This window comes from Mytilus edulis, chromosome 2 (assembly GCF_963676685.1).
Source record: "Mytilus edulis chromosome 2, xbMytEdul2.2, whole genome shotgun sequence".
Taxonomy (NCBI): domain Eukaryota; kingdom Metazoa; phylum Mollusca; class Bivalvia; order Mytilida; family Mytilidae; genus Mytilus; species Mytilus edulis.
The window spans coordinates 13,971,452-13,998,384 of NC_092345.1; the positions used below are offsets into that span (position 1 = coordinate 13,971,452).

A 26,933-nucleotide genomic window follows, 5' to 3' on the forward strand; every position below is an offset into this window, starting at 1 on the left:
CATATTGGGCAAAGAAACACGAATAATAGCTAACAAAAGGTACCAGGTTTAAATTTTAATACCCCAGAAGTGCGTTTCGTCCACATAAGACTTACTAGTTACGCCTAGATACAAAAGTTCGAAAGCCAAAACAAGTACAAAATTGAACCGCGCAAACTTTTGCAAACAGTAAATTTTATAAAATTACTATATAAAAGATATACATGTATGATAAAACTGAAGTATAAACTAATTACAGAAAAAAAACCCGGATACATTACATAATCCAACATAAAAAAATAGACACACCCGAGTTAGTCAAGGCCTCAACGCAAAAAGTGACGTCACATTTGAAATTGTAAAAAAGCACAAAAAATGGCGTCACATTTGAAATTCTAAAACAGCATAACTATTTCTCAACAAAGACATGCATATCCCTCATAACGAAAACACCAGGAAAAATTGAATACGGAGTCTTTTCGCAAACGGCAATATGTAATTAAATTCTCAAGCACATCAAATTAATTGCTAAGAACGGTCATAAATTATATTCCAGACTTGGAACAGACATTTCCTTATGTAAAAAAAACTAATAGGAATAATGTGTAAATAAGTCCTTATTTGGGTGGAGCAATCAACATTGTTTCATAATACTATTCTTTTAAAATCAAATAAACGGCATATAGACAAAGAACATGAGCGAAAATGAAACAGACGAGCACAAAAATTACTGTAGCACGATAACACAACGGCTGGATGTATAAGTACTGAGCAACACCAAAAGAATATCCCTAAAAATGGATCAAACGAAAATACATAACTCAGCCTTGATAATCACAAAAATAGATGTGAAAATAAATTACCTGACATGCAATGTATTGAAAAAAAATAACTCAGCAGGTCTAATCGAAAGTATGAGATGGCACCAGATTCTTCATAAATTCATATTTTTTCCCAAAAAAAATCGGGAAACACTTCCCAATTTTTTTAATAATAAAAGTATAATTATTATTTGAATAGACTTGAAATGTCTAAAAAAAATTGGTTTCATTTAACTTGAGGTACATGTATATTTTCTCAGGAAACCTTACCTCACTTTTATTTTAACAGCGCCATAACTACATTGAGGCAAATGCCTCATGTAGGAAATTTCAAAACCAAACGCTTGTCTCCATATCAAATTGTGTTCACTGCGAGTGCCTTGCAAGAAGCAAGTTCTGTTTTCCCTCAGACGTAGCCCTGATTTTTCGGGATCAATGTTTCTTATTTATTTGTCTTTTGTTCATTGATTGTCCTTCTGTATTCTGTTAGTGTTGCATTCCTTTTGTAATCTAGTAATTTTGTTATGAACTTGATCACGAGTTTAAAAAAAACAGCAGACACAAACTTAACTATGTGAATTCCTTTTTAGCTTTATCATTTTGATGCTACTAAAACTTAAGTCTTACACTGAATTTATACATTTTGCTTTGAGAACAAAATATGGTCCAAAAAAATAAAAAAAACAAACTTGCATTTTCAGATTATAAAAGGGTTTTTCGGAACATCCAGAAGGCAATGATTTTGCATCATTTGTTCTATAGCTTCTTGGGCCTTCAGTGGCTTCAAAACCCTTAAAAAAAAAAAACTTTTTAGGACTAGTAAACCTGAAATATCCCAGGATTGTCATGAGAAGTCCCAGTCTATAACAATGATAAATCAGTTGATTCATATTTTCTCATTCTGTGCTTTGTGAAAAATTAAAAAAAAAATGAGTTTCCGGTATGTTACTATTAAAGTGTCCAAAGCAGAACTAATGAAACGCATGCAATGATTTATTTTCAACACTTTGTTTAAGAGAACGCCATGTTTACTTCCGATGATGCAGCCTGTGACGCCAAGTGTGATTCGACGCGATACAAATAAAAAACCCAAATATATTTGATTGTCCATTAAAGACGTCCATTACAGGCACAATAATGAATACAATGGTTTGAATACAATTATATCAATGATGACAATGAAGAGAAAAGAAAGACACACTAATGTATATTTATAAAACAATGTATCATGTTTCAACTTTGACAAACACAGTGATCCTAAAAAATATAGGAAACTGAATTTAAATGTTCTGGTTATTCCCCTTGTGCTTTTATAAACATACAATAAGAAGCTAAAATTTCAAATATCTAAATTATGCCTCCGTCTTTTTGACAGTAAAATATATAACTTTGCTAAGTTTCTAATAGTTCTTTTCGAGCAATACAATATTTCGTTAGTTTTTTTCTCTTTTATTGTAGTGATTTTTTTATTTTTTCCTATAAATTATCCTTTAAAAGAATAACGCACTTTTTGTTTTTGATACTGTCTGACTCAGATAAAGGATACAACAGATACAGTTAAGTCGGTCTCATATCTCGACTAACATTTAGAAATTGACAATGAAGGTTGGTTTAAAACAAAACTTTACGACAAAAGAGATGATTTCAGCTTTCCAATTGTGAATTTTCCATTTCCAAGTAGCATCATTTCAGCAGCACCTGCATACGGGGTATATCTCTCCGAATTGATACGATATTCCCGTGCTTAGATTTCCTATCATGACTTTCTTGTTAGAGGGTTGCTGCTCACAAGGAAGCTATTAAACCAAGAGTTCCAAGTTGAAATCATCTCTTCGTAAATTTTACGGACGCAATCACGAGTTGGTTGACCGTTATGGAATAACCGTTTCACAAATGATATCGGATATGTTCCTTACGTCGTTACTACAATCCCCTTTCATGAATGTGACCTACCGAATTAGACTATTTACCGGATTTGTTTTTACATAAGCAACACGACGGGTGCCACATGTGGAGCAGGATTTGCTTACCCTTCCGGAGCACCTGAGATCACCCCTAGTTTTTGATAGGATTCGTGTTGCTTATTCTATAATTTTCTATGTTGTGTCATGTGTACTATTGTGTGTCTGTTTGTCTTTTTCATTTTTAGCCATGGCGTTGTCAGTTTATTTTCGATTTATGAGTTTGACTATCCCTCGGGTATCTTTCGTCCCTCTTTTTTAATTACTGTAAAATATCAGGTGAGCCCGAATGAGTTCTCTCTTCAGGCTTCTGGTTGAAATCTGGACAAGACATCATTTTCACCAAGAACTATAAGTATACTTATATAATGTTGTTAATTAGACATTCTTATATTGTTCGGTTATATTGGGACTGTCGCTCCTGTTTGTTTGTATATCAGCACATGTTGCATTTTTCTAGCACCAATTCCTTTGATGATTGAACTTCCGATAATTTAGTTTAATTTTTCCGACCATGTTCAGTTTCTAGCTTTTTTCGACAATATACCATTACGATATTCTTTTTTGCTTTTGATTTTTGCATATGAAAAGTTACGTATTAAGCGTAGCATTATCTACAGCTTGGTATGTCCTTTACACTATTAGAGAGGCATTGCATTTTATTGTGAACTTTGACACTGGTTGGTGTTCGTCAATTGTTTTGTAAAAGCAACTATCTGTCGTTTACTTGGTTATTTTTTTGTTGTTGAAAATCCTGTTAGTCTCCAATGCTTTGTGTATCTATTGATTTAATGAGTTTACTGCGGATACTATGACAACACAATGGTATCGACTAACCTTTACGAAGCCACAAAACACATCTTTTCCCCCGACCTCATGTACTGTTTTAATCTTAAAGAACTGATATGAAAATAAAATTGTGCGGTGTACGTCAATAAGACAGCGACCCAACTACAAAAAACCAACGGACACTTAGTGGTCGTTATTAACATTAATTTTATTCCGTCTACTTTTTCCTTGTATGTCTTGTTTAATTTCACGGTAGATGCTAGTATCTAAGTATGCAATAAGTTTAGATGCTACGGCAATTCATTTTGATGAAAAGATCTGTAGCTACAGCACTTATTAGAAAAATTTTGGTCTAGAAAAAAATATGTCATTCTATTACGATGCCATGAGAAAATCCTCATAAAGTTCACAACCGTCTGCAGATTTTAAAACTATAGCGAAAAAGAAAGTAAATATTACTTATACAGCTGGTTAATCGGCTACCTTAAATATAAATAAAGCTGTTTCTATAGTGACCTTCTAATGGACATTTACACAAAATATTATTTTATCCAGTTTAGTTGAGTTATTAGTTATTTTTTATTTGAAATTAAAGACCCGTTTCTATACAGATCTTGGTACTATCTCCAGTAAAAGTCTTGGAATTGTTGGGTCTTTGTTCAGAACATCATTTCAGCTTTTGTAATCGATTCATTCTTGAGCTTAGAAATTCGCTTTTTCTTTTCTGGTTCTAATATCTTATTGGCGAAGATTGTCATCTAAAAAGACGAGGCAAAGTAGGACTAAGATTAAAAAAACCAACAGTCCTGGCATATTTCTGACATACTAAAGATGTTGGAAATAACCAAAAACAGCAAAAAGTTCCCGCTGCGGCTTTTCATTGTAACGTCACTTAAGGTGTGACGTTAAATAGAGATCCATACATTGTAGACTCCTTTGTTATTATTAGCCATACTGTTGCCCGATTTTCACACTGAATGATTGATTGATTAATGGTTGGTTGCCAGTGGCAAATATTACATGCATTTTCAGGACGAAAACAAGTTAACAATAAATGTAATCGGTAGATTTTGCAATAGAGGCCATCCGGGATGATTTTGACTGCCACTGAAAAATTAGGGTATATTGGATAGGGACAAAATTTTGCCTTGCATCAGGTTAATTACGGACCCCTCAAAGAGTTGCAAGGGTTCCTTACCTTCAAAGAGTGTGGCATTCTCCTTGCACGAGGCATCGGATTTAACGTCCCCATTCTGACCGGACGTGGCTGCAAACTTGATACATCCCGCACAGCCAAACGAACGCCCCACTTTGGCAAGCGTTTTACTGCCGGTTGGAAGAAGACCAAGTGACCGTATTTCTTTCTCCAGTCAACCTTGGGGTTTTTCCTTAACGATATTGGCGCCGTTACTAGGATGGATTTGAAGCTGAAACCCATACTTGCAGGACATTGGAGCGCCGTTCCAAGAATATTTTAGAAAAACAACGAAATTCTGGAGAGCGAAACATAACTTGTTGATTTCGATGAAGTTCCGAACATTTAGCAATAAATGAGGTTGTTAAATTTGATATATGCCTTTTTGTGCTTCTTTATTAAATATTTGTTTGTTTTTATTGTGATTAAGATCATGACACAATGTTTACTGCTGTACCCCTTATTTTGACTTGTTTACCAATTTTGTCTATTTGTGTTGTTCGCGCATCGTTGTCAATAGATGGAATTTGATGCGACTGTCGTGCAAGTGAGAGGTTTAGCGCTATAAAACCAGGTTCAATTCAGCTACATAAGAAAATGCCTGTATCAATTCAGAAATATAACAGTTGTAATGTATTCGTTTGATGTGTTTGAGCTTTTGATTTTTGCCATTTGATATCTGGATAAATAAACCAATAAATGATTAATCATAAAAAGAATGAAGTTGTCCATTCGTTTGATGAGTTTTATTATTTGATTTGGGACTTTTGGTGTTGAATTTTCCTCAGAGTTCAGTATTGCATATAGTGGTCAGTAGACCATTACAAATGTATATTTTTCATGAAAAATATACTACACAGTCCTGTGGCATCCTCGGCCATTTACTGTAAATCTTGTATTCAAAGAGTAGGGGATTTAAGAGTATGTATATTGTTAATAATACTTATTGCATATAATTATGTGTGATAGAATGTTTTTGTTCGACTGAGCATATAGTTATTTTTGAGTTTAATTGAATATCATTTTCATTTGTTTTGCTTTATTTTGCACTATGACATTCTTGGCCTTTTACCATAATTCCAGCTGTAAAGTTTTCTTTTGACCTAGTAAGGAAGTATTTTGAAGATTATTTTTATTTTTGTAAATAAACATTTATTCATCCAGTAAAAAACAGAAAATAAACGACCAATATAAATAAATAAATTGTCTAATCACAGTCATTCCTTTTACTTTTACGGAAGCAGAAAAACAACGATCCAATGAGATCTCGGAAGGCGGGTTTCTTCTTAATGTTTGGTCCATCTTTCGTTTGTTTCTTTTTAGATTGGTTATCCTCCTCCATCTGTCTTTTATTTTTATCAACATTATTTAATATGTTATGTGTTACTGTTCTCCTCTTCTTTTTAGCTCGATATTCTCCTCCGTCTGTCATCTATTTTTACCAATGTAAGAAAGGTTTCTGTTCCCATCTTCTTTTCTTCCTGTTCCCTCGCTTTCCTTTCGTTCTCGTCAGGCTCACCAAGTACAATCCATTTTTGTCAAATAATAAATTCGCAAAAATAATAAGAGAAGTTAAGGTGACGAATGATTAATATTGTAATCTAGACTACATTTTTTTAACTACATTATTAAATATTTATTTAAATTAATGGCTTGTTTGTTACAATATCCTTCAGTAGTCCAAGTTCCTCTTGATATCCACTGTTACAATCCACAAATCACTTAGGGAATTAATCAGCTTTTAAAACCATATTACATCAAATATATATTATACATAATTTCACTTATAATGATTATTCATATGTTTTCTTATGGTTGCTAAAGGATTACTTTTAATTGTCAAACAAGTCATTAAGAAAAATTGAGAAAACATTGACATTTTTTGTTTTTTGATCTGATATGTAATAGGTTTTGTAAATTGAAAAACCAACAATTGTTAATAAATAGTTGAAAGTCAAAATATTTTTCATCAGAAGTTTTATAACCAAATACCAAATGTCTTAATTTTATCTTAATAGTAGTTTTACTCTTCTATATATATATAGGCGTAAAAAAAATGTTTTCACATGTGCAGATATATATATTCATAAAATAATTAGTAAAATAAGTAACAAGTTAACAGTTCCAGTTCAATCGATTTCATCCTTCCATTGGGACTCTTCGTGATAACTTATTTAGCTTCGTTAAGGATGTTACCTTTCCACGTCAGTTTTAATTTAGCGTCGTACTACAGTATTAAATGATATATAAGCATGAAGATATTATTTTAACAGATCAGCTAAATTATCTATAGTAAAGGATCCTACAAATAAATGTAAGATACAGTCACAGAAATAAATATGTTTATAAGTACGTCTCAACCAGTGACATAATACACACCTTTCTTTAAAGATCAAATAGTTTTAAGATTTGAAGTATTTTTTGGATCATGTAACTCCATCCCTGACGGCGCCTTCTTCAAAATTAATTATCCGGTTAAATAAACCAATAAATGATTAATCACAACGTAAAGGGAATGAAGGTGAATATTATTAAATTTTTATTGCATATAGTGGCGAGTAGACCATTACAAATGTATATTTTCATGCAAATTTACACAATCCTGTGGCATCCAATCATGTATTCAGAGGTTATGGGATTTAAGAGTATGTATATTGTTAATAATACTTACTGCACATGATTATGTGTAATAGAATATTTTTTTGTTCTACTGAGCATATAGTTATTTTTGTGTATAATTGAATAACACAAGTTTTTGTATGTGGCACTATGGCATCCTTGGCCTTTTACCATAATTCCAGCTGTTCATTTTTATTTTTGAACTTACGAAGGAAGTGTTTTCAATATTATTTTTTTTTTGAAAATAAACATTAATTCATCCAGTAAAATAAAGAAAAGAAACGACCAGTATAAAGAATTAAAATTGTTTTATCACAGTGATTCTTCTTTTTAGTTTTTCGGAAGCAGGAAAACAACAATCCGGTGAAATCTCGGAAGGTGGGTTTCTTCTTAATGTTTGGTCCATCTTTTGTTTGTTTCTTTTTAGGTTGGTTATGCTACTCCGTCTGTCTTCTATTTTTAGCAACGTAATTTAATATGTTGTATATTTCTGTTCTCCTCTTCTTTATAGTTTGATTATTCTCCTCCGTCTGCCTTCTATTTTTACCAATGTAAGAAAGATTTCTGTTTCCATATTCTTTTCTTCCTGTGCCCTCGCTTTCCTTTCGTTCTCGTCAGGCTCACAAAGTACAATCCCTTTCTGTCAGAAATAATAAATTCGTAAAAATAATAAGAGAAGTTAAGGTGACGAATGATTAATATTGTAATCTAGACTACATTTTTTAACAACATTATTAAATATTTATTTCAATTAATGGCTTGCTTGTTACAATTTTCACCAGGGGCCGGTTTCACGAAGCTATCCTAAGACATGTCATAAGACATATCTTAGGACATGTCTTGTGATCCTCTTATGACTATCCTAGGACATATCTCAGACCTCGTCTCGAAGCTGTCATAGGATCATCTTAGCTAAGACATCCTAAACATGTCGCAAGTTCTTTAAATTTTCAAATAAAAATATGATCTACGGAAAAAAAAACATGTAAATGTAGTATGTCTTACCATAAATTCTAAACGTATTGATTAATATAATGACATAATTTGCAAAATAAATATAAAAAAAAATAAAAGTAATTTATATTTAAATTTATATCTTTAAACAATACATCAATATAAATATGAAATTTTCAATGCAAAATTAAGAAAAAAGAATAAAAAATTATGACATTGTTTTGGTACAAGTGAGTTAAATTCAATTTCGACTTTATTGGTTATAAAAGGTTAAGAGATAAAATCGTGCAATTTTTATATCAATACATCGAATTTTCATGGTTGACAAATCCTGATAATCCGTCAATGTATATATGTTTTAAGCAGAAACAGGAGAATAGATAATTAGATAATAATAAGGTATTTTTTTTCAAAATTAATATAAAAAATGAGTGTAATTTATATAAATAAACGTATAACTATCCTAAGACCATCATAAGACACCTCTCGCGTTGTCCTAACTTTATGACCAACTTTAAGAGATGTCCTAATTTAGGACCGCTTTGTGAAACCCACTTAGGACTAAGATATGTCGTAAGACCATCATAAGACATGTCTTAGTCCTAAGACAGCTTCGTGAAACTGGGCCCAGGAGTCCAAGTTTCTCTTGATGTCCACTGTTACAATCCACTAATCACTTAGGGAATTAATTAGTTTTAAAAATCATATTACATCAAATATATATTATACATAATTTCACTCATAATGATTATTCATATGTTTTCTTATGGTTGCTAAAACATTACTTTTAATTGTCAAACAAGTCATTAAGAAAAATTGAGAAAACATTGACATTTTTTGTTTTTTGATCTGATATGTAATAGGTTTTGTAAATTGAAAAACCAACAATTGTTAATAAATAGTTGAAAGTCAAAATATAAGTTTTTTAACCAAATATCAAATGTCTTAATTTGATCTTAAAAGTAATTTTACTCATCTATAACACTTCATTTAGTTTGTTCCAAAAAGTTCTAAATACGGACAAAGTAAAAAGAAGTGTTCTTCTTGTGTACAAAAGTTACAAAAATTATGTTATAGATACAATTTTCCACCTGAATAAAAGTTTCTTTGTAGGTATAATATGTTTTAGTGATTTCAACTAAAACTTTTGAGTTTTTTTTCTTTAAGATATCCCAAAAAAATCTGAAAATATTAAAAAAATGTTTAAAGGCAATAATAAAAGTAAAATATGTCTAGTTTGGTTTGCATGTCTTTCCACACATTTTCATCAAATTTGATACACTCTAGATTTTCATCTCAGCGGTACACATAAAAATAGCACCACTTTAACCCAGTTACAGCAAGCTGCATCTTAAGTTGGTGATAATAATTATCATTCGTTTTCAATGTCCAGCTATCATAAACACGTTTTGTGCAAGAACATCATTCCTGTAATTGCTTAACAGAACACTTGATTGTCAACAACATAAAGATGGCACCATTTATTGAGTGTATATCTTTCTGTCACAACTTGCTGCCAGCTAGGGAGAAAATGGGATACTTTTTAGGAATGACCATTTATAGCTAAATTATAAACCTTGGGACAACAGCACCTCATTTTTACCGTAACGTTATCTAAATCTCAGGTGCCACTGCACATCACCAAAAATATATCAACTTAACTAGGATATCGATAAATCTTATGATTTTTTAAGTTCTATGTATCCTCTTGGGGCTTCATTTGAGTATCATATAATGTCGTATAAAGTTTATAGTATAATTTATTACTAGTGTCAAAACTTTTATGTTGTACCCGAATACAGTTATAAACAGGTTGTAAACTTTTATTAGTTTTATGTCCTTGATAAGCCAAAACAGTTTAAAGCAATAGTAACAGGTCGACAACTTTTGAAAGTATATACCCACACTGTGGTGGCGACGCTAAATTGGTTGTAAATGTTATTTCATCCTCAGATATTCTTAATATTGAGATTTTTGCTTAATACATGCCAGTTGCCGTTCCATTTTTTTGTTTTTACCAAGTTTTATCAGTACTGAAGTTCTAAGCCGTTTCATTATCTTGAAAATACAGTCTTCAGCTAAATATCTCAATTTACTTAAGCCAGTAGAATTTGTTGTTGCTTCATTTACAGGTTTTTAATTAAATGATTGTTGCTGATTAACTGTCCACATACATAATTTGAGGAAATCCGGGTTTTCTTCATCATCTTCTTTGTGTTTTTGCTCAAATTAAAAATTACATTGTCATCAAAATTTAATATTTCATCTTCGATTTTTCAACTGTACGTCTATCCTTTTACCTTGCCACCACTGTAAAAAGTAGTGGTGTACTGTTTAAATCATATAAATAATGATAATTTAATTTGCAAAATCATACAACATCGCCATGTTTTAACATAACAGCAGCCAAGGGATTGTAGTTCATAATACATTAACCATCTGTTGATATGGCACGTTTTATAGCTACTCCGAATTGGTCGGGTGCAGTCTATATCGACGTATTTGATACTTTGGCGAATGGCCCTGTGCACTGTTAAAACATAAGCTTACCTCAATGGATATTACATTCTTGATGCTTAAATAGTTTTAGTTGCTGGGTTATACACATAAAAACATCTTTCCATTTGAACTAGCTTCCCATTAAAACTGACAACTATGGATTTATTTGATATGGACGGAATGTGTCCTAAGCATCCATTATACAGGCCTGAATTATTTCGGATAAAAATCACAGAAGCTCCGACTTTTACTGATAACACTTAACAGGCTGCTTTTTTTACGCAAAATGTCAACTATTGCAGTGGCCACAGATCTGAAATTCGTTCGAGGACCTGGAATTAGTTCATCAAGTTTTTTCTAAGTTCATAAATTAGGCATTGAAATTGTACCAAACAATAATTTGAATATCTTTGTTTGGAATATTTTCCAATGGTCTATATGGAATTTTTAGAAATGCCTCAGTTCCTTCTGTTCGATTTCCATCATACAATTAATTGATTGCCCTGATCAACTGATGCTCATTATTGCGAACGACATTAAAGGAATATAAAAATAATACTGTTTAACAAACTTTCTTTGCAAGCAAAACAAAAATTTACTAAGGCACTGACCAATCATAATTTTTAAAAGGGGAAACCTGACTTTTTCCTCTTAACATTAAAGGAGAAAAATATATTTGACATTTATCTTTCAAACCACACCTTCCTGGTGGAAGACGCCCTTAACATTTGAGAAAAGTAACTAACAGGTGTGCCAATGCTGTTGTATTTCAATGTTACTCCTTAACCATTAAAATATTTGATTTTAAATTATTTTCATTCATATATATTATTTAACAAGTGAATATTTAAACTTATTTACCGACCCATCTAAACCAATTATTTAAAAGGTTGTAACCCCACTCTTTAATTCAATTTACAGTTATAAGATAATTTCCTGGTAAATACCATCCTAAAACTCCTGTTGTGAAATACAAATTTAATACCAGTAAATTCACATCTGATACACATTTAAATAATGTTTAAAGGAAATTATAAAAGTAAGATATGTCTAGTTTTGTTTGTATGTCTTTAAACACATTTTCATCAAATTTGATACACTCCAGATGACTTTCATCTTAGCGCCACGCATGAATAAAGGCAACAGTAGTATGCCGCTATTCGACATTCATCAATCGATTGAGGAAAAAAAATCCGGGTTACAAACTAAAAATGAGGGAAACGCATCAAATATAAGAGAAGAACTACGACACAACAAAAAAAAAAACCACATTATAATGCAACACACAGAAACGAACTATAATATAACAATGGCCATTTTCCTGACTTGGTACAGGATATTTTAATGAAGACAAAAATGGTGTTTTGAACCTGGTTTTGTGGCATGCCAAACCTCCCGTTTTTATGGCAATGATAAATATATCAATTATTTATATTTATAATATACAAATTATTTTTTTCTATATACATGTACAAACCAGCTCTTCTTTTTTACAATATTCCAAGCTACATAAGGTGTTAGTCTATCTTAACAAATAGCATGCCTCTTCGGATCTACGCTTTGAAAATAGGTAATTTCCTCATATTGTGCTCTTCTGCTCTAAAACTAGATGCAATATTTTTTTTTCAATAATGTTTTCAAGAGGCAATAGGGGAAATCTGCATCTGACACATTCAGAATTCATTGTACAGTAAACTCGCAAGCGATTTTAGTCATTAAAAGAGGGACGAAAGATACCAAAGGGACAGTCAAACTCATAAATCTAAAACAAACTGATAACGCCATGGCTAAAAATGAAAAGGACAAACAGAAAAACAATAGTACACATGACACAACATAGAAAACTAAAGAATAAACAACACGATCCCCACCAAAAACTAGGGGTGATCTCAGGTGCTCCGGAAGGGTAAGCAGATCCTGTTCCACATGTGGCACCCGTCGTGTTGCTTATGTGATTACAAATCCGGTAAATAGTCTAATTCGGTAGGTCACATTCATGAAAGGGAAGGGGATTGTAGTTACGACGTAAGGAACATATCCGATATCATTTGTGAAACGGTTTTTCCATAACGGTCAACCAACTCGTGATGGCGTCCGTAAAATTTACGAAAAGATGATTTCAACTTCACCATTTGGAACTCTTGGTTTAATAGCTTCCTTGTGAGCAGTAACCCTCTATCAAGAAAATCATGATAGGAAATGCAAGCACAGGAATATCGTATCAATTGGGAGATATATACCCCGTATGTAGGTGCTGCTGGAATGTTGCTACTTAGAAATGGAAAGTTCACAATTTCAAAGCTGAAATCATCTTTTTTGTCGTAAAGTTTTGTTTTCAACCGACCCTCATTGTCAATTTCTAGATGTAAGTCAAGATATGAAGCCGACTTAACTGTATCTGTAGTATCCTTTATCTCCAATTCGATGGGATAGATGCGTTCCACATAGTCACCAAATTTTGAATTGTTTAGTGAAAGAACGTCATCTATATAGCGGAAAGTAGAGTTAAAGGATATTGCTAACTTCTTATCTTTCTTCCTAAGAAGTTCCTGCATGAAGTCAGCCTCATAATAATAAAGAAACAAGTCGGCAAGTAGAGGGGCACAGTTCCCATTGGGATGCCGACAGTCTGTTGAAAAACACGTCCTCCGCACGTTACAAATATGTTGTCAATCAAGAAATCAAGCATCTTGATAATATCGGTTTCAGAGAATTTCTTGTTTGAATCAGAGTGATTCTTTACAAATTATGATTTATCCCTCCCTAAGACAAGATACTTGTATCTACGTTGGCCATTCTTTTTTATGAAGCAAAGTAATACCAACTCTTTCAATTTGTCTTTTAGTTTGGAATGTGGAATACTTGTGTAAAGAGTAGAAAAGTCAAATGTTTTAATACTGTTACAAGATGAAAGAGAGTTCGATTGTATGTACTCTAAAAGATCTTTGGAATTTTTAAGTATCCACATCTGATTCACGCCACCTCTAGAATAGGCAGTTTCACAATAATTTTAAAAATATCCGACATTGAGAAAATGTATATATTTGGATTTCTACTGGGAAAATGGCTTTTAAACTTTCAGACATGAAAGACGATATATCAGAAAGGGTACATGTGAAAATAATGACATTTAGATGCATGTATCGTTTTTATGCCCCATCTACGTTACATGCACCTAAATATTTTTCCTTAGACTGGTTGGAGCTCCGAGTAAATCGATCAAAACTGCACAAAAGCGACCTCGAAATACCAATCGCTGCTATCATAATTTTCACATGTACCCTTTCTGTTTACGATAGTAGAGTGGCATTATGTTTGCTGGTCTATGCGCCCGTTCGTTCGTCTGTCCCGCTTCATGTTTTGGTCAATGTAGTTTTTGATGAAGTCCAATAAACTTAAACTATTTACCGGATTTGTTATAACATGAGCAACACGACGGGTGCCACATGTGGAGCAGAACCTGCTTACCATTCCGGATCACATGAGATCACCCCCAGTTTTTGTTGGGGTTCGTGTTGCTTATTCTTTAGTTTTCTTTGTTGTGTCATGTTTACTATTGTTTTTTGTCTTTTTTATTTTTAGCCATGGCTTGTCAGTTTATTTTGGATTTATGAGTTTGACTGTCCCTCTGGTATCTTTCGTCCCTCTTTTAGTACACATATTCTGACACCAATTTCACGTTCCTCTGAACATAGAAAATGATAGTGTGAGTGGGGCATCCGTGTACTATGGACACATTTTTGTTATTATATGATTGGTTCATATTTATATATAGAATGTGTTGATTACCATAACTTAAAAGCAGAAACGCTTTATAGTAACATTAGAGTTCATCAAACTTTTCATCAAGCAACTTGGTTTTTTTAGAATGTAGGAGCCCCGCTTGACAGTCTCCCGAATGACCAAAACAATATAAAAAAAAGTACAGTTCCCACAAGTGTATCTTGAGGAACCGTTCTGTCTCGTATCAAGGAAAACAAGTCCATTCATGATGAAATTCTCCTTTTTTCGTCAATACCCTTTACTTGGCTGGACTTTGTTTCAGTGAAATATATGCGGCTATGTCAAAGTGAAATGAAATGTGGACTACATGTGTCATATTTGATAACACTGACATCGGTTTCAAAAGTCTGCAATTGATGTTAGAGATCACCCCATTTCTACCAATGTTAAAAAAGTAATGTCCTCGTTTAACATCATGCTGCTGACTCAATGGTAAAGACACATCATGACCATTCATGCATTTTGTTATTTTGTTATTTTTGGGGTTTCCCCCGCATCCAAAATCATGGATTCAACTTCCGACTTTTCCCCAGATCCGACTTTTTTTCAACCCCATCCGTCCTTAATATCCCACATCACAAAAATGTGTCGGTCCCCATCAAGGGTGATAACAACCTAAAATAGTGGTGCAGAATCTGCAATAAAAGTATGTGTCCGTCAAGAAACTGATGACGTTTGAAAGGATATTACTTACAATATATAACATCCTCAATGTTCTACAACGTTGTACTTGTTTGGCTAAAATATTAGGATATATGAGTGTCACTTGTGAGTCTTCTGTAGACGAAACGCGCGTCTGGTGTACTTAATTATAATCCTTGTATAGTTACCCATAAGACAACTTTCCACCAGTGAACAAAACTTCGTAGTAGTTTGTAACTATAGGTTATCGTACAGCCTTCAATAGTAATAATCTGCTTAATGTACAAAAATGTAAACGATCATACACACCATAAATCTACAACCACTTACCATCGACTAGGAAAAGCCGTTACATAAGGTGGCCGGGTCAAAATGTTTGCGGCGCACAAATCTGACCCTCCAAATAATCTTGGACAAGATTAAGTTTGTTTCAGGCACGTACAGAATAAAGCAGTGTTAAACTAGTTTACTGGCGCCAAACGATTGATTGTTTGACGTCTGACAGCAAAGTATTACGTACAGCAAATACCAATTTCAAAGTTTTCGGTTTGAACTGTTCAAAAAAACGAAAAAAACAAATAGCAAAAATTACGATTTCCCAGGAAATCCATTACGGAAAGTGTCGTTCATCACATGGGGAAACACATCAAAAGAATGTACAGATGACTCCCCCAGCATGTTACAACTCGACTACAGGGGTAGAAACGCTTAGAAATAACATTAAAAACAAGGTGTGTTGCAAAGTTTACTAATATCTACTAGTATATAAGGTGTATATATAAAAGGGAATTCCATATCTTCTGTGTCTTTCTGGATGGACCAATCTAGTAAACACTCGCTGTAAAATATACATATTGCTTCTTAATGTGTGTTTATGGTACGTCACAGGGACTCTTTTCATAAAAAAAAACCGTAGATAGAAAATACTCGTACGAGTCATGAACATATTTCTATAAATTACGATCAATTTTTAATTTTTGTCTGAGAATTTTTTGTGCAGAGTCCCAGACTTTTAAAAACGCCTTACACATATCTAATGAAACATGATTTGTTTATTTTCTAACAAAACAGAGCTTTGTCATATATCTTCTTGCTTGATTTTCTTCTAACCTTGTTTCATTTTAGATTTTTTCTTTCTGCATGCAAAACTGTTAAAAATGTAAGCAGTTTTTCTGCAGTATAAATAATAACGACGAATAGACTACAAAAAAATTAATTAAGACCATACTATACCTTTTTTAGTGCGTGGCCAATATCCTCCATATTTTCTTCCGCCCATTACTCCATATCCACCCATCATTCCACCGTATCCTCCCATCATTCCACCGTATCCGCCCATTCCTCCGTATCCACCCATCATTCCACCGTATCCACCCATCATTCCTCCGTATCCACCCATCATTCCTCCGTATCCGCCCATTCCACCGTATCCACCCATCATTCCTCCGTATCCGCCCATTCCACCGTACCCACCCATCATTCCTCCGTATCCGCCCATTCCACCGTATCCATATCTACTGCCTCCATACATCATTCGTCTGTATCCACCGTATCCCATTCCCCCGTATCCGCCGCCCATTCTACCATATCCCATTCCTCCACCATACCACCCTCCTCCTTTTCAAAATGTAAAATAGTTAAATTATAATAATCATCTAATCTCAAAATGGTTTTTTTCAAATACTATAAACTGATACAACGATATTTAATAGACATAATATCAATACTCTTTGAAAAATTGATAATTTAGAACCAGTTTAGATATTGATAAGTTCAAGGATGTAGTCCTGTTTGTAAAATAGATGTCTTGATTGAATTGAACAAATATTTGATATATCACAATAAATGTCATTTACCTTCCAATTTAATAACAATATATAAGAACTCCATCAACTCGCGACTGATAACTATAAAAAGGGGTTGTCTGATATCTAAATCAACAGATTAATCGCTGGAGCTTGTTTCTGTTCTGCATGTAAGCCATCTTTGCTAAAAGACACTTCGTCCATATTATAGTCGAAGACGCTATCTATTCAAACGTATATCTGATTTTTGTTCGTTTTGTAGTTTCTGTCTCGTTTACATCTTTTAAGATTTCTTTTGGTGAATTCTTTTAATTTCTTGCATCAAATATCAACTTCTCTCAATATTTTGTGGTTTCAAACAATAACCAAAAGAAATTGCAGTTTGCAACATTTTCGTCGTTTGAAAATTCATTAAGAGATAATGTATATAAAATATATTTTGCAAAGGCTGATGAGCGCGTAGATGAAGTGCTTGAGTTTAAAGATTTTATCAAATCTTTGAATGTACTCAGGAAAAGTAAAAGTTATTGGATACCGACAAATCGAAAATATATAAATAAAAGTGTTATTCAACTGTTCTTCATTCCAAAGTCATTATTAACCTGGCAACGATAACAAACGATACGCACATATGATCTATAGTATGCATTTTATTTAGAAAAGAAAGGGGATAATATCATAAAAGATCAATTTATTAAAATCTTGAGAAGTAGGTAGTTAGTCAAATATTATTTACCCATTTTTCCATAATTAGCAGCTGCAACAGCTATGGTGATTAAAAGAATTAGCAGCTTCATCTTTATCTGAAAATAAATAAATATACCTTCAGTGAAGAAATACAAAACATAAAGACGTAAAGCAATTGTATTTACTTATATCAACGTTATTATTGACTAATGTATAATGTTAAGAGAGTGATCAAAGCTACGTTTAGATAGTATTTACTGAATTTGGTTTTGTTTGTTGAGGTTTTTTTATTTCGATTTAAGACGAAATAATATCAATGAAAATATAAGGAAAAAAATCCGAATCAGCTTTTTCCCGCCATTTAAAAAAAACCCAAATATCTTGAAAAGGAGCTTTTTTTTATTTGAAACAATGACTAATAGGGGAAAATAAATGGTGGTATTACACCTAAAGGTATTTTTTTTCTGTTTAACTAATATCGAAATATAAAAAGAACTAAATTATAGAAATGGCTAAATTTTTCAATTCTTTAGTTTAAGTCACTGACAGCTTATTTAAAAAAAAAATAATATAGCGCACCGATGAGTTAAAAAAGATGGAATTTTTGCACCAAAGGCAGATGATTTGAAGCTTTTTAAATTATATGAACATGTTAAAATTCATCTAGGGCCAAAACGAAATCGATTTTTTTTGTTAATTTTTGTTCCATATCAGAAAGTAACAACTACTAGTGTAACAAATAAAATTTGTAATGAAAAATAAAATGTTTAAAATTTTGCTGAAATTTTTCTACCCTCGAGCCTCCATCAGAAAAATAAAATCTATTGACTTATGATCCTCAATGTTTAATACCATATTACCTTATATAGTGATAAAAAGATCCCCCCCTTTTTACATACTAACCAAACAAACAAACAATGACAAAAGAACACCAACGTATAATACAATAATCCTCTGCCGTTATTAAAATAAATTATTAAAGTTTCAAATATTTGAAGAAATTAAAGAAATTTAAAGAAACCTACCTTCTATCTGTGGATACGTTTTCCAGAGAAGTTCGTGTTCAGCAACATTGCAGGATCCTATTTATATACCTCAGATCAGGAAATATACTTTAAAATACACAATTACGTTTGACATTAAAATTTGTTTACACAAGTTTTCACAATTTTCAATGACTTGATTCAATTTTAATGGACAATACTGACAAGACAGTTCATGTTTAATATAATAAATATCATATTTATAAACCACATTATCTTGTGAATTTATAAAAATGATTGACAGCTTTTAAAAAAAAATTCTATATTTTGTATAATTTAAAAAATATATTTCATTATTTTTGCAAAATTACAGATCTTATTTCTGTTTTTAATTTTGAAAACATCATTTTTTTCATCTCTTTTCGTTTGAGAAGTAATTAATAATTTATTTTTTAAAAATTATTATTTGTTATGTCCACAACCTCCAAAAGAAAGAAGTTTCCTCTGTGACTCCACACTTCCTGTATTCCTGTTTTACGTTTTTCCTCTTTGATACCAAAGGTTCCACTCTAACAACAGCATGTCGCTTGATAGAAAAGTCCATGTGTGTTACCTGTGCAAATATGCTTGAGTCTTTTTGTTCTGTTGGATCGTTTTTGTTGTTTTCATATTTAAAAAGAAAGTATTAGTAGATTTTACGTATATTCTTAAAATTAGTGCATAATACGTGTTTACTCTTCTAAATTAAAAAAAAAGATATGTTTTCGTTGTTATTATTAAGTATAGTACAAAAATGCCAATTTTCTAATGGCCGTTTCAAACCGGACTTCAGAAAACCCTTCTTCCGGCCTCCATTGCTTTGTTTACATTCCAATAAGCGTCATCAATCTTGATAGCAGATTTAACAGTCCAAGCAAATCGTACATTTAAGAATTACAAAATGACAAGCACCTTACGTCTTTACGCGATTTTCCCGCGAAAAAAACATCATCCATAATGAAGAAAAAACTTCGGAAAACAAACGATATTCATGCATTCAGTGACTGAGAAACAATTATTAGACCAAGCTTGACAGTACATAGTAATAAAAAAAAAAACTAAGTCTACAGAAAAATAAAAATAAATGTCCTTACGTGCACGACATACCACCATTACGGGATATGTCTAATTCAATTTTAGACGCATTTCAGAATATCAAGATGCAAGTAAAAAATAAAGGTATATTAGAAAAACACTTACCATCTTATAAGTATGAAAAATTTATGCGATTCTTGCAGTGATATTATGTACTCAGTAAATGCCTGTAAGACCAACAGACAAATAATAGTACAGAAAACAGACTAATCCCACCAAAAACTGAGGTTGATCTCATCAGAGTATATAAGGTTCCTAACATAAATTGAAATTATAATGAAGTATGGATGGCTTAATAATAAACCGTTTGAACAATAGATTTTGTCATTTAAGTATTTATCTCAAAAATTAATATCAAGAGTAATCCAAACCAAAACCAAATGTTTATCGAAACTTAAGCTATGAATTGTCTTTCATGTACATTTAACGTGGATGGAGAGTTGTCTCGCTGGCACCCAAACCACATCTTCTTATATCTATATACATTGCATTTAATTAGTCGGTACGGTTACGTCACATAAAATATTTACAACATATAAAATTCGAATTTTCCAAACGGATTTATTTTCAGTTGTAAATCATTTATTTTTAAAGCATAGGGGTTAATAACACAATAATTAAGAAATACATCTACATGAATACTTTTAACATTTAGATGGTTTGCTATAAAATTAAAACAAAATGCCACTACGTTTCATGTGCCCGCTGTTCCTGAACGTTTTAGTAAAAACAAGTAAAGGCGAAAATGTTCATATCTTTTACTGCCGAAATTCTTATTAACGGAAGTTACATTTAATTACTTCTCAAACGAAAAGAGATGAAAAAAATGATGTTTTCAAAAATAAAAACAGAAATAAGATCTGTAATATTGCAAAAATAATGATATATATTTTTAAAATTATACAAAATATAGAATTTGTTTTTAAAAGCTGTCAATCATTTTTATAAACTCACAAGATAATGTGGTTTATAAATATGATATTAATTATATTAAACATGAACTGTCTTGTCAGTATTGTCCATTAAAATTGAATCAAGTCATTGAAAATTGTGAAAACTTGTGTCAACAAATTTTAATGTCAAACGTAATTGTGTATTTTAAAGTATATTTCCTGATCTGAGGTATATAAATAGGATCCTGCAATGTTGCTGAACACGAACTTCTCTGGAAAACGTATTCACAGATAGAAGGTAGGTTTCTTTAAATTTCTTTAATTTCTTCAAATATTTGAAACTTTAATAATTTATTTTAATAACGGCAGAGGATTATTGTATTATACGTTGGTGTTCTTTTGTCATTGTTTGTTTGTTTGGTTAGTATGTAAAAAGGGGGGATCTTTTTATCACTATATAAGGTAATATGGTATTAAACATTGAGGATCATAAGTCAATAGATTTTATTTTTCTGATGGAGGCTCGAGGGTAGAAAAATTTCAGCAAAATTTTAAACATTTTATTTTTCATTACAAATTTTATTTGTTACACTAGTAGTTGTTACTTTCTGATATGGAACAAAAAATAACAAAAAAAAATCGATTTCGTTTTGGCCCTAGATGAATTTTAACATGTTCATATAATTTAAAAAGCTTCAAATCATCTGCCTTTGGTGCGAAAATTCCATTTTTTCGCATTAAAATTGAAATATCTTTTTTAACTCATCGGTGCGCTATATTATTATTTTTAAATAAGCTGTCAGTGACTTAAACTAATGAATTGAAAATTTTAGCCATTTCTATAATTTAGTTCTTTTTATATTTCGATATTAGTTAAACAGAAAAAAAAAATACCTTTAGGTGTAATACCACCATTTATTTTCCCCTATTAGTCATTGTTTCAAATAAAAAAAAGCTCCTTTTCAAGATATTTGGTTTTTTTTAAATGGCAGGAAAAAGCTGATTCGGATTTTTACCTTATATTTTCATTGATATTATTTCGTCTTAAATCGAAATAAAAAAAACCTCAACAAACAAAACCAAATTCAGTAAATACTATCTTAACGTAGCTTTGATCACTCTCTTAACATTATACATCAGTCAATAATAACGTTGATATAAGTAAATACAATTGCTTTACGTCTTTGTGTTTTGTATTTCTTCACTGAAGGTATCGTTAATTATTTACAGATAAAGATGAAGCTGCTAATTCTTTTAATCACCATAGCTGTTGCAGCTGCTAATTATGGAAAAATGGGTAAATAATATTTGACTAACTACCTACTTCTCAAGATTTTAATAAATTGATCTTATGATATTATCCCCTTTCTGTTCTAAATAAAATGCATACTATAGATCATATGTTCGTATCGTTTGTTATCGTTGCCAGGTTAATGACTTTGGAATGAAGAACAGTTGAATAACACTTTTATTTATATATTTTCGATTTGTCGGTATCCAATAACTTTTACTTTTCCTGAGTACATTCAAAGATTTGATAAAATCTTTAAACTCAAGCACTTCATCCACGCGCTCATCAGCCTTTGCAAAATATATTTTCTATACATTATCTTTTAATGAATTTTCAAACGACGAAAATGTTTAAAATAATAAAGGAGCAAATTGTAATTTCTTTTGGTTATTGTTTGAAACCACAAAATATTGAGAGAAGTTGATATTTGATGCAAGAAATTAAAAGAATTCACCAAAAGAAATCTTAAAAGATGTAAATGAGACAGAAACTACAAAACGAACTAAAATCAGATATACGTTTGAATAGATTGCGTCTTCGACTATAATATGGACGAAGTGTCTTTTAGCAAAGATGGCTTACATGCAGTACAGAAACAAGCTCCAGCGATTAAACTGTTGATTTAGATATCAGACACCCCCTTTTTATAGTTATCAGTCGCAAGTTGATGGAGTTCTTATATATTGTTATTAAATTGGAAGGTAAAGGACATTTATTGTGATATATCAAATATTTGTTCAATTCAATCAAGACATTTATTTTACAAACAGGACTACATCCTTGAACTTATCAATATCTAAACTGGTTCTAAATTATCAATTTTTCAAAGTGTATTGATATTATGTCTATTAAATGTCGTTGTATCAGTTTATAGTATTTGAAAAAAACATTTTGAGATTAGATGATTATTATAATTTAACTATTTTACATTTTGAAAAGGAGGAGGGTGGTATGGTGGAGGAATGGGATATGGTAGAATGGGCGGCGGATACAGGGGAATGGGATATGGTGGAATGGGCGGCGGATACGGGGGAATGGGATACGGTGGATACAGACGAATGATGTATGGAGGCAGTAGATATGGATACGGTGGAATGGGCGGATACGGAGGAATGATGGGTGGATACGGTGGAATGGGCGGATACGGAGGAATGATGGGTGGATACGGTGGAATGGGCGGATACGGAGGAATGATGGGTGGATACGGTGGAATGGGCGGATACGGAAGAATGATGGGTGGATACGGTGGAATGATGGGTGGATACGGAGGAATGGGCGGATACGGTGGAATGATGGGAGGATACGGGGGAATGATGGGTGGATATGGAGGAATGGGCGGAAGAAAATATGGAGGATATTGGCCACGCACTAAAAAAGGTATAGTATGGTCTTAATTTATTTTTTTGTAGTCTATTCGTCGTTATTATTTATACTCCAGAAAAACTACTTACATTTTTAACAGTTTTGCATGCAGAAAGAAAAAATCTAAAATGAAACAAGGTTAGAAGAAAATAAAGCAAGAATATAAATGACAAAGCTCTGTTTTGTTAGAAAATAAACAATTCATGTTTCATTAGATATGTGTAAGGCGTCTTTAAAAGTCTGGGACTCTGCACAAAAAATTCTCAGACAAAAATTAAAAATTGATCGTAATTTATAGAAATATGTTCATGACTCGTACGAGTATTTTCTATCTACGGTTTTTTTTGAAAAGAGTCCCTGTGACGTAACATAAACACATATTTAGAAACAATACTTATATTTTACAGCGAGTGTTTACTAGATTGGTCCATCCAGAAAGACACAGAAGATATGGAATTCCCTTTTATATATACACCATATATACTAGTAGATATTAGTAAACTTTGCAACACACCTTGTTATTAATGTTATTTCTAACCGTTTCTACCCCTGTGGTCGAGTTGTAACATGCTGGGGGAGTCATCTGTACATTCTTTTGATGTGTTACAGGCTTTAATTTCCCCATGTGATGAACGACACTTTCCGTAATGGATTTCCTGGGAAATCGTAATTTTTGCTATTTGTTTTTGTTTTTGTTTTTTTGAACAGTTCAAACCGAAAACTTTGAAATTGGTATTTGCTGTACGTATTACTTTGCTGTCAGACGTCAAACAATCAATCGTTTGGCGCCAGTAAACTAGTTTAACACTGCTTTATTCTGTACGTGCCTGAAACAAACTTAATCTTGTCCAAGATTATTTGGAAGGTCAGATTTGTGCGCCGCAAACATTTTGACCCGGCCACCTTATGTAACGCCTTTTCCTAGTCGATGGTAAGTGGTTGTAGATTTATGGTGTGTATGATCGTTTACATTTTTTTACATTAAGCAGATTATTACTTGAAATTACTCATTTTATTTCAAGGACTGTAGATGACTTTTTAATTTTAAATAAAATCAACAATTCTAAACTGCCGTTTTCATTTTAAAATCTGAGGATGAAACTAGAATTATAGATAAAGCAAACAGAGAATAAATAGTAGCTGTTGCTGCGATTGACCTGAACAAGAATTATTTTTCATTATAATCTTCTTGAAAGACACATATTTAAGAAGTTGTTATACGAAAAAAAAAGACCCTGAAATTATATTCGCGAACTCTAGTTAGAAAACTACTTGAAGGTGGGTTAATAACATTTATACTCTTGAAGCACAAAAAGCTTTGGTACTGGCTGTTTCCAATCGATATAAATGCCTAGTCCTAGATACTTGTGATGACGGATTTCTGAGAATCAAAGAGGATATATAAATGCATTTTGCAACAATTGACATGCTTGGGCAGTGACAAATATTTGAAATATACACTTTCATTTTGTTAAGAATATGATGTCAAAAATATATACTAGTAATCAGTCATGTTAACATGTTTTTTTTTAAATTTTTTATAAATAGTTAAACATCAAAATGCAAGCCGTTTTATAAAAAGCTGCAAAGCTTTGACGTTTGGTACAGAAGTAGGATGAAATAATTGAAAAACGACGTCAACTAACGTTACCATTACTAAACCAAACACCGTGCGTAACGTAACGTCTGCAAGACCATCGTGAAAAGGGTGATAAAAAATTGGAATCAATGGGCCTGAATCGCTACCGGAAAAACGAAAAAGGAAACATAGACAGATAAATAAAGGCAACAGCAGTATACCGCTGTTCAAAACATACAAAATACACATAAAAACGAGCATATCGAAATAAGCACAAATAGGAACGAAAGATACCAAAGGGACAGTCAAACTCATAAATCTAAAACAAACTGACAACGCAATGGCTAAAAATGAAAAAGACAAACAGAAAAACAATAGTACACATGACACAACATAGAAAACTAAAGAATAAACAACACGAACCCCACCAAAAACTAGGGGTGATCTCAGGTGCTCCGGAAGGGTAAGCAGATCCTGCTCCACCTGTGGCACCCGTCGTGTTGCTTATGTGATTACAAATCCGGTAAATAGTCTAATTCGGTAGGTCACATTCATGAAAGGGAAGGGGATTGTAGTTACGACGTAAGGAACATATTCGATATCATTTGTGAAACGGTTATTCCATAACGGTCAACCAACTCGTGATGGCGTCCGTAAAATTTACGAAGGGATGATTTCAACTTCACCATTTGGAACTCTTGGTTTAATAGCACGGGAATATCGTATCAATTGGGAGACATATACCCCGTATGCAGGTGCTGCTGGAATGTTGCTACTTAGAAAGGAAAGTTCACAATTGGAAAGCTGAAATCATCTCTTTTGTCGTAAAGTTTTGTTTTCAACCGACCCACAATATTCATTTATTATAAAGCTCTAAAAATGATACTATGTTCGATGTTTTCCCTTGGAATCTTTCGGTTGTGTTTTACTGTAGCATACGTCGTACATTTGTTTTGTTTATCATTGAATTTGGTTTGAATTGACTTTATGATTCAGCAAGATACGCAGTCAAATATTTTTGACTTCATTATTATAAATTATTTTCATGGAAATTAGAAATTCAAAATAATATGAAAGACAAGACAATAAGCAGTGTGGTTATCTCCAATAAAATAATAACGCCGCATCGAACACGCGTAACTTCGTCAATAATTCATTAAAAGAGGAGAAATTAATTATTTGCAAACATTTCTAACGCATTTGGATCGAATTAGAATGATCAACATGACGGGTACAACATGTTAATCAGCATCTGCTTTCAGTCCTTATGAGTTAGAACGTCCCATGGTATCTTTCTCCTCTTCTGCTGATATACGCGTATCTAATTTAGTAGAAATTAAGATATAATGAAGCCTAATTTGTACGTATGAATTGAATAGGTGCACAATGTCCAAGTTGTTGTCTCATCAATGAGATATATTTAAAATGCGGATTCAATTTGCCAGTTAACTCCCCCCCCCTCCTACTATAAGTGGTCCGTCTGAGAGAGCTTTTAAGTACTCGATCTCTTTCTTATTTGTTCTCTGTGATGATGCATTCATTCTAATAACATCAGACTGCAAATTTTTATGATTCACAGTTTCGTCCATCTGAAAAGATATAATTGTTATCTGCTTAAATGTCTTCAAAATTCAATGAGGGGAAAAAACTCTGTTAAAAATGTACAACAAGATTCATATTAGGGATTTATTAAAATTGTAATTTCAGTAATAGCATTTGTTTGCATAGCTCATTTGTCTGTCACAAATCTAAAATACCCTAAATTATCATCGTACTCAAAAATCTTGAACAAGGGCTCTATGGTAACATTTACGGGAGACACGGAAAAAACTGAAAAAAAAAATAAAATGGGAGAAGCTATGTTAAAAATAAAAATATTTTTGTAAAATTCAATAAAATCACATTTTTATGCAGAGGTGGCGATTTTTTTGATTTTTTTTTTAAATATTAAGTATAT

The 26,933-nt window shown here is 32.3% G+C and overlaps 2 protein-coding genes across 2 annotated transcripts; one reads left to right on the forward strand and one right to left on the reverse strand.

Annotated features, from left to right (window-relative positions):
* Positions 1-15,974: 15,974 nt before the first annotated feature.
* On the reverse strand, positions 15,975-18,839 carry LOC139510489 (ctenidin-3-like). Its single transcript, XM_071297062.1, has 4 exons — positions 18,760-18,839; positions 17,784-17,850; positions 16,476-16,859; positions 15,975-16,080 (listed from the first exon to the last, which is right to left on the reverse strand). The coding sequence occupies exons 2-4, from the start codon at positions 17,842-17,844 to the stop codon at positions 16,067-16,069; spliced, it is 459 nt and encodes a 152-aa protein (XP_071153163.1). The 5' UTR covers positions 17,845-17,850; positions 18,760-18,839; the 3' UTR covers positions 15,975-16,066.
* Positions 18,840-21,030: 2,191 nt separating this feature from the next.
* On the forward strand, positions 21,031-23,965 carry LOC139510490 (ctenidin-3-like). The gene is made up of 4 exons (XM_071297064.1): positions 21,031-21,042; positions 21,975-22,041; positions 22,975-23,412; positions 23,805-23,965. The coding sequence occupies exons 2-4, from the start codon at positions 21,981-21,983 to the stop codon at positions 23,816-23,818; spliced, it is 513 nt and encodes a 170-aa protein (XP_071153165.1). The 5' UTR covers positions 21,031-21,042; positions 21,975-21,980; the 3' UTR covers positions 23,819-23,965.
* Positions 23,966-26,933: the final 2,968 nt, after the last annotated feature.